Source organism: Emiliania huxleyi (assembly GCF_000372725.1).
Source record: "Emiliania huxleyi CCMP1516 chromosome Unknown EMIHUscaffold_189, whole genome shotgun sequence".
Lineage (NCBI taxonomy): Eukaryota > Haptophyta > Isochrysidales > Noelaerhabdaceae > Emiliania > Emiliania huxleyi.
Window position 1 is genome coordinate 235,073 of NW_005200701.1, and position 9,279 is coordinate 244,351.

The window sequence follows — 9,279 nt, forward strand, 5'->3', positions numbered from 1 at the left end:
ACTCGGAGGGGTCGCAGCTGCCTCTGCGCGTCCTGGGGATGTACCTTTGTCGCGCGCCGGAGACGACTCGACACCGCTGAGATCGGTGATCAAGCTCTGACAGGTCGCACGTCGCTCCTTTGACGCCGACGTGACTCACCCGTGCAGATCACATCAGGACACGGTCTCGACACGCTCGGTACGACGCCTGCGACCCGTCTCGGGTCAGGTGGCACGACGCTCATCGCGCCCGCCAGCGCTGCCATGCAGGCTGCCACGACGAGGTCGAGCACGCTTCTATACGCTCGCCGAGCCTTCCTTTCCATCCCATTAGGCAGCCTGGGAACGGTGGCGGTCAGAGGCAAAGCCTGCGAGGGGTGGTGGAACCACATGTCACGGCTACTGCCGGCTCGACCCCGCGATAGCCTCCGAAGGCTGACTTTGAGGCACAATCATCGGACGACGTCGGCGAGTTGAGTCGCGCTCGCGGTAGCCAGATGACCTCTCATACTAGTATCATCGGCCATGGCCGCAGGAAGCGCGGGGGATTCCGCTGGGAGCAACACGGAGCTCCGTTGGACGCGTTTTCAAGATTAGCGTGTCAGAGTGAAATGGAACTAGCCCATGCAACTTGATGCAGGCCTCAACTAAGATGCCGACCAGCTTGGTTGTGGCGGCCGAAGAGCGGCGCTGGCCGCCGCCTCTCGACGGGGTCAGTGTCGGCGAGCACAGCTGATGCACCGATGGACGGCAGGAAGGCAGTGATCCCATGGAGCAGGCTCGAGGTCGCAAGACGTGGCCAAGGTCCGCGTTCGAAATGCAGCCGCGCCGCCTCACCCGCGGCGCCTCTCGGCCGGTGACCGACGCCGGCAGATGCCCACACAGCCCGGGGAACGGGCCGCGCCGATTGCGGCGCCCCTTCCTGCAAAGCTGGAGCACTGAGCGCGAGCGCGCATAGGCCCTCGCGGAGGGGCCCTTTTCCCACGACTATAGAGGGACGTCCGCCGCAATTCGGACAATGTCTAGTCCCAAAACGCGCCACATGACGCCCACCGCCGCCGCGTCGGTCGGCGCGCGCCGACGGTGGACACCACCGTCGACACGAAGGTGGACGTCGGCAAGGATACGGCGGCAAAGGCTCTGGAGGAGATGTCGCCCGAGACGATTCGGGCGCTGGGAGGGAGGAAGGGCCTCGCCTCTCTCGACGAAGCACAGGTGGGGCTCGTCGCCGAACAAGCCAAGCTGCACGCGCAGGACAAGCTCAGACAGGGGGCCGTGCAAGCGGCCGCGTCCGCGACCGGCCTCGACGCGGACACCGTTGGCTGGCTCGGCTCATGGCTCGACACAGGTGCGAACTGGCGCGTGCTAGCACAATCACATGCACGAAGAAACACATGCACGAAGAAAAGAATTGCGCGGCACTTGGCGCGGTCGCAGTGAAGGCTCGAGTTCAAGAGCAGGATCTGCCTGGCCTCAAGAATGCCTTGCGCGGACCACGCCTCTTGCGACAGCTGCCTCGAGCCTGGTGACTCAAGCGAGGGGTGCTTTTGGTGCCACGCGAGCGGCACCTGCGAGATGGCGTCAATCGGCACCGAGCCGTTTGGCGAGTGCGAAGATCCGTCGTACGCGCGCGGGATGTGCGCGTGTGCGCACCACACGTCGTGCGGGAGCTGTGCCGTAGCGACGAACCCCGCCTGCGTCTGGATCGGGCCGGCCGAGCTTCGCGGCAGCGTCGAGTGAGCCGCTCGCACCCTTACAGCTGCACCCGCAGCGCAGAGGCTATCCCTCACGCCTCCTGCCTCGCCTCAGGTACAATAACTTCTTTTTCACCAGCTTCGCAACCCGCCAGTCGATGCCCTCCCTCTCTGTCCGCGCGGGCGGCTGCCACCCCGGCTGGGGCTTTGGAGCCTTTGGGCTCGTGCAGAATGCGACGCTCTTCAACGGCGGCATGGGCCACCTCTCGGTGCAGACCGAGCTGGTCCCCGACGAGTACTTTTGGGCGCAGTGCTCCCTCCCCAACGAGGGCTCGGCGCTCCTCATGATGGGCGCCATCGCCGCCGCCGCCGCCGTGCTGTCTGCCCTCATGGGTGCCATCTTCCCGCAGCGCCCGAAGCGAGCGATTTCCGAGCTCCCGCTGATCTAGGCTTAGCCAGCCGCTCCCTCTTGCGAAAGGGCATACAAGCTCGCGGCAGTACTCCCGCACGAGAGACAGTCGTACGGCATGCAGAGAAGTGGGTACGTATGTTTAGAGCCGTAGATGGCACCTACTGTAGGACCCCGCAGCCGCACTGGGGCGCACACACCGGCACAGGCGCACAGCACACCCTTGCTAGAAAGTTTCCAAAAGAAAGGAGACACGGGGAGAAATGGGGAAATCCGAACTCCCCCAGATGAGCGGCGGGCGGAAAGAGGCCAAACGAGCTGCTGACGAGCTGATCACTGATGTTGGTGATGAATGCAGAATGGCCGGGCCAAGAATCTAGCAAGAATGCGCTGAATGGCCGGCCGCCAAAAAGAGCTCAAAAATCGCGGATCGCGCCCAGCAGCGGAGCACAGGGACCTTTGGAGATAGCTTGCTATGTAGAAGGTTATCCTTCAACGTGAGGAAAAGAAAGAAAGAAAGAAAACGGACAACCCAAGGGAGGGATGGGAGGACGGCACGCCGCCACCACACAGGGATTTTAAGGAGAGGGGTGTGATGCGCTAGCCGTCGCCCACCCTAGGGAGTCTGCCTCTTCCTATCTCTCTTCGCAGTCTCTCGCAGATTCTCGCTGCGACCTTCATGCCACCTCGCGGTCGCCCCCTTCTCGTCGTTCTTTCCCTTGTCTATTCTTCTTCTGTCGCGTCGCTCTCCTCTGCTTCGTTCTGCGGCGCCGCCGCCTCCTGCCGGTCCCTTGCTCTCGCGGCTTCTTGCGCCTTTCGGCGCAGCTCCGCCCTCCTCGCTGCATATCCTGGCCCCTCGAGTCTATCGAGCTCTCCTCGAGCAAGGACGAGTCTTCTGACGCCCACTGCTATCATTTGCCACCCAGTCATATTATTGCTCAGGTCCACTCTCTCTTCGAACACGTGTGCCCTCACTGATGATGCCGGCGCTGTGGTCCCCTTCGGGTGCATCGTGACGGCTGACAACGGGATTTCCACTGGTTCGTCCTCCTCGGAGTCGTCTTCCCCCTCTTCCTCCCGCTCGGCTCTACGTTCAGTACGTTCGGCGTGGCTCACCCTCCATGCCGTGAACAGGCGCTTTATCCACCCTATATTCTTCTCTCTCGTTCCTCTGCCCGTGCCTTGGTCGTGTCGTTGTTTCGCGCCCATGTCTGTATGGCAATCGAGGCTGCCTTCCCCACTGCCTGTAGTTCACTCGTCACCTCTCCCGCGAGCTCCCTCCTCTTTCTTTCGGGTATGGAGTCCGTGGGTGCGGGCAGCGTGCAGGCAATCACGGGCGCTATTTTGTCGTACTCCTCTTCGGCGAGCGCTCCGAATCTAGACCCCATTGCCTTTAAGGAGGCTGCCCTCGCTCGTCTCAGGGATGTGGCGGTGTCTTTTTTCAACGTGAGGAGAGGGGAACAGCCAGCGCATTTTGAATTCTTTTATTTAATATAATTGTACGAGCGTCATCTTGTAGTGAACAGGCCGAGTTCGCGGTTTGAGCGCCCAGCGCAGACCGACCGACCGCAGGGGGGGTCCGGTCGACGGCCGCGGAAGACCGCAGACCGGAGGGGGGGTCCGGTCGGTCGGAGCGCAGACCGAGGGGGGGGTCGGTCGGGTTGGCTCGAGGGTCACACACACCGCACACCGACGCTCGCCGCAGCTGTGAATAAATTAGTATCTCGAAATACTAGAGACCAAGCGCCCTCTCCCCGTCTAATCACTCCTCGTCGTCCGAGTGGCTGAGCTCGAGGATTGGGTCGGAACACGAGCTTGTCCATGTCCACACTCTGGTCGTCGTCGTCCATACGATTAGCTTCGCCGGCGACACACTGTACCCGTTGACGAGCCGCTTGAGCGCGGCCAGAGCTTGTACAAAGCGACGGCAAGCAGGACTAGGCCTGCGACTGCGTAGATGCTCCACATACACGTGTGGGGTCGGTCGGGCTTGCTCGGGCCTCGGCGCAGAAGTCTCCTTGGCGCTTGGCTGCGTAACTAGTTTTCATAGTGAAAACCGGCGATTTCGAAGCGCCCGTGGTGGTTCGCGAGAAGGAGGGAGAGAGAGCGTTTGAGGGGGCTCACGGCAAGGACACCGACCGAGGGAGGGGGGGGTCGGTCGTCACACCTCCCGCCGCCGAGAGAGCGACCGACCGGAGGGGGGGTCCGGTCCACCTCGGGGGCAGACCACCGACCGGCGGGGGGGTCCCCACGAACTAGGGGGGGTGGGTACAAAATGACGCTCGTATTGCGGCAGGACGCCCGTAGAGTATCGACGTGTCACACGCCGCGAACAGGCAATGACAAATCTGTCTGCGCCACCCCAAACGCTCACTCGCCTCCGAGCGCCGAGCGAGCGCCTTCGCGGCATCGACCCCTTTGCCCACACGCTCCGTGCGGTGAGCCACTAGAGACGCATATCTCCCTGTGCTCGGTGGCCATGTGTCGAATCGCCTGCTCAGATTCATCAATGAGAACATGCGGTGTAGGTCAACTGCGGGAGTGCCAGGATATCTTGTGCCACGTGGAATCGAACCGCCGGCTGGGCGCCCGCGACAGACAGGCACGCCGTGCGGTGCTGCTCAGACAAGAACATCAACGGGTGGCTGCGGCAGCGAGGGTGCATCGTCTGGGCCGACTCGGACAGCGCAAGCATGGGCGGTCGGCCTCCCTAGATGCACGCGAGGAGTTGTGGCGCGGTCCTTCCCGTTGCTCCTCGCTGCCACCCAACCCACCCGCTCCACGGCCGCCTCAAGAGCTTGAACCTCCCCCGGTGCAGGCTGCCACACCAACGCGACGTTTGTCGAGGCGGAGGCGGTGTGCATCGCGGCGGGTGGGCGGCTCTGCACCTCCGTCGAGCTCGAGATGGGATGCGCGCGCGGCTCCGGCTGCTCCCTCGACGACCACCTCGTGTGGTCCTCTGGCAAGAACCGGCCGCAGTTCGACGCCGCGCAATCAATGTCCCACCCCCCTGCGCGAGGGCCTTCTAGGCCCGCGGGTAGTCTCACCCCATCCCCAGGGCCTCCAGGGCTCGCACCTCAACCTCTCACAGACCAGCGCAGGGCGCCAACGGACGTATTTTCTTCTCAATGACAAGGCTGTGAACGGCGCCTCTTCCCGTAAAATGCCCTCCTGTTTCCTCGGATCGGTTGACACGATGAGATCGACCCTCGTGGGATTCGCTATCGGCGTCAGCAGCTCCGACGCTGCTGTCGGCGTGCCTCCCGCCCTCCTCGCCTGGCGTCGCCATGGCCGCCCGCATCGCTGGAGAGCAGCCGGCGGCATGGAGCCCGCACACATGCGCGTGTTCGTGGTCGGGCTCGAGAGCAGCGGCACTCGCTGGCTCGCCTCGGAGATTGCGCGATGCATCTTTGCATTCTCGCATCACTGGAACGGAGCAAAGCCGCCGTGCATCTCTCGCCGCGACGTCTCGGTCTCTCACATCTCGCTCCCGGCGCACGACGTATGCAGAAGGCGGATGCCGCCGGTCGTGTCGCTGAACGGATCAAGCGACCTGTGCGGCGTCAAGCGAACACCCCAGTGCCGTGGGGCTGGGCCTTGGGGCTGCGGCCGACATTTCCTCAATGTGTCGGGCCTCCTTGACATCGAGCGCAGTCGATTGGTCGTCGTCAGGCGACACTTTGGCGTGACTCGGTTTTCCAAAGAGTTCATGCGCGGCGGCTTCCCCGTCGTCCACTGCAAGCACGATGATATCGCTCGGGCCGAGATGGAGACTGGCCTTGCTCTGATCAATCAGGCGCTGCAACGAGACAGCAGCCGTGTGATGGTGGTCGACTACGACTTTATGGATGACGGCTGGCAGTGGCCCAGGCTGGCGATGTTCTTACGAGGCGCACCTGCCGTCTGCGATCCCACAGTTGACATCGACGCGATCCGACGAGTAGCAGGCGCCAACTTCTCCGATCGCTCAGGCGAGATCACGCGGCTGGCAGCCATGGGCCTCAAAGGGTGAGACTTTAGCAGCTTGCGCCGACAATGCGTGCCCGTGGACACGGCCTGTGAACGACGCCCGGCGGCTTCAACGTGCACCTCTCTCGCGTGCACGGGGTTAACGATGTCGCGCGCGTGACACGCCCGCCAGAGAGCGTTCCGACCCTGAAGCTGATGTGCGTGCGCGGTGGAGCGGTTCCGCTTGAGATTGGGAGTCGGGTGAAGCGAGCGCCTAGGAGCGAGTTTGTGCCATTTCCCTCTCTCCCTCTTGCCGCGCCTGCGCGCTGCGGCTTCCCGCGGCGGCACCGCAGGTGTATACCGTAGCTACTCTACACATAGGCCACTCGCACTGGTGCACTGATAAAGGGTGTGGACCGTGAGACAGTTGAGGAAATCGGAGGACGCGACCCACCTCGCCACAGACGGTTCCCGCGCCTCGCCGCTCGCGCCGCTACACGAGCCCTAGTGCGGACGGTTTTTTTGCGGTATCTTGATGTATCTCTGCAATATCTGACCGTATCTCCCCGTATCTCCTTGCATCTCCTCGCCCTCACTGGCCCTCAGTCACTTGTGCTGCGGCTTGTGTGAGCGACACTGCTCGGCGACTGCCGGCACACTGTGGGACCATGGATGGGTGTGAGGTAAATAAAACCACGCTACCAGCGTTTGCCGCTTGGACCTTGGTCACATCAACCCTGAGGTCAGATCCTTGCCCATCCTTCTCCTCTGTTGAGAGAGAGAGAGAGATATTTTTAGCAATACCAAACAAGACAACACTTGTCAAAGCCGTACTCGCTGGAGGTAGGTGGAGCCGAGCAGGAGGGCCCGGCGCACAACCCCTGGTCAACTCACGGTCCACACCCCGTAGTTGTACCTTGTACGTGTACGGGTACGCGATTCCGGGTCAGGCAGCTGGCAGGGCCAGGGGGGAGTGGATTAAATACAGCAAGAGCTCCAAGGGGGAGTGTGTATCGCGCGCCTTGCGGGGGGGGCGCGGAAAAGAGGAACCTCTTAGCGCCATCGCCACGGTGCTGCATGCAGCGCCGGGCGACGACGGCTTACCGCCTCCCGGTCCCCCTCGGCACACCTCCGCTGCTCAATGTTTGACGGCTCGAACCCGTGAAGCTTCCCCGTGCGCGGGTTACCCCGCACACGGGTCAGCCTGCCAGCCACGTATCCACGCAAGCGTGGTCCGCGTGCATGGCATACAGGCGTCCGCCAGACAGCGCAGAGGCTAGGCGACCGGGGAAGGACTAGCTCAAGGGCAACACAGCGTCACCAGCCGTTGGCGCGCAGAACGAGTCTGCGGCCCTCGGTTGGGACGAGTGCGCGACGCGGACGAACCGCTCAATATGGCCGGCAGCTCGCGCTGCCGGCGGGGTTGGTTGGGGAGAACCGGCACGGGGAGGGCCGGCCTCCCCGGAGGGGTCGCCCCCTGGAGGGGCCCCAAAGGGCCCCCCGGGGGGGCGGGGGCCCCCGCCCCGAGGGGCGGGGGCGGGTCCTTCCGTGTCGCTCCCCTCGTCGGGAGTGTCCGTCGGGATGGTGTTGTCCGCCCACTCGGCAGCGTTTGAGCCTCTGTCACCTTGCCTGCCGCGAGCAGCTAGCTCGTCGACGTAGTCGTTCCATTTGTTGCCGCTGTGACCCGCCACATGCCTCCACGTCACGGTGTGTTTGGCGCGAAGGCGTCGCCAGAGGGAACGAAGGCGCTCCGCTAGCTGTCTGTTCGTTTTGGGGGTCACCCTCCCCATCATGCACGCCGCCGCGTACTCGCTGTCGGTCCGCACTACTCCGCGTGAGCCCGCTCGTTGCGGTGACGAGGACAGGAGAGCCCGGAGGAGCTCGGCTAGGGCGGTTAGTTCCGCCGTGTTGTTGGTATGCCTTCGCGCGCCGAGGTAGGCTGGGTGCGCCGCCGAAGTGACAACTGGCCCGTAGCCCTCGCTCGCCAGCGACGCGCCCCTATCGCCGATTGCGTCGCCCCCGATGAGTACTGTATAGGCCCACCCTGCTTTCCCTAGGTCCTCCGACCCGTCTGTGTATGCCACCCAGTCGGGCGGGCGTCGTTGCGCCTGCTCTGCCAGTTGCTGCTGTGGGCGAAGTGAACGACCCCTGGTGCCTCGACCATTAGTCTCGGGGGATCGAGTTAGAGCCGTAGAGAGAGGAAGGGTCTCATTGGGTGTGCCCGGTTTTTGCAATTCACAATTCTTTATAGCATTTTTTCATCACGCGTATTGTTTAACGCGTCACCGCTGCACATATGCTGCACATGCATGTGCATGTGCATGTGCATGTGCATGTGCATGTGCATGTGCATGTGCATGCACACATGCACATGCAGATGCAGATGCACATGTGACGTTCATGCGCACGTGCACGTGCACACACACGCGGCGGCTCGCGGGCACCCTCCCAAACAAAGACCGATGGACCCACTAGCCACGGCTGCCGCCAAGCCAGTGGGAGACTCACACACACACATGATCTCTCCTCTCGTCTCTCGAGCATGCACACGCACACGCCCTCTCCACGGCACAAACAAGATGCGGGGCGCCGGACGGGGCCTCTGCGCTACCCAAGGAAGATAGCTGGTGCGCCAAAGGACCTCGTCCCCTATGGGCCCGCGCCTCTTGGGCGTCCGCGGTCGCAGCAGCTCGAGCGACCGCCCCTCGCCCCCCCCCCCCCCCCAAAGCCCTCGAACGCTCTCGGCTCGCGACTCCGGCAGCCCGCGAGCTCTCTCAAACAAGTCTGAGCCGAGGGCCGTCCGGGCCGTCGTCACCTGCGGAGTCTCCTCCGCGCTCAGAGCGTCTTGAGCACCTCCGTCACCGCACGGCAATCGGGCCGCGCCGCCGGGTCGCCCGCCCAGCCTACGAGGTGATCTCGGGTGATCTCGGGTGATCTCGGGTGATCTCGGGTGATCTCGGGTGATCTCGGGTGATCTCGGGTGATCTCGGGTGATCTGGTGTCGTCTCTCGCGCCCTCGGTCATGACGGCCCGGAGCTTGGCGGGCCACTTCTTGTCGAGCGGGCACCGCATGCCGTTCTTGCACGCCTGTCATTGGAGGTGCCTAAGGTTGCGGTCTCCTACTGCGTGCTGCTGCTACTACTTCTTGCGCGCCTCGAGGACAAACTTTTTGGCGTCCATCTTTGCGAATGGCTTCTCGAGGGTGAGCACCTGAGTGGGCGGGGAGGTGTGGGGGGGGTCGAGAGGGCG

The 9,279-nt window shown here is 63.5% G+C and overlaps 1 protein-coding gene across 1 annotated transcript; it reads left to right on the plus strand.

Annotated features, from left to right (window-relative positions):
* Positions 1-1,464: 1,464 nt before the first annotated feature.
* Positions 1,465-2,231, plus strand: EMIHUDRAFT_365566 (hypothetical protein). Its single transcript, XM_005782614.1, has one exon. It carries the CDS (start codon positions 1,832-1,834, stop codon positions 2,120-2,122), a length of 291 nt encoding a protein of 96 aa, XP_005782671.1. The 5' UTR covers positions 1,465-1,831; the 3' UTR covers positions 2,123-2,231.
* The last annotated feature ends 7,048 nt before the right edge of the window (positions 2,232-9,279 follow it).

Coding starts and splice junctions, on each gene's coding strand:
- EMIHUDRAFT_365566 (XM_005782614.1), top strand. CDS start 1,832: ATGCCCTCCCTCTCTGTCCGCGCGGGCGGCTGCCACCCCGGCTGGGGC.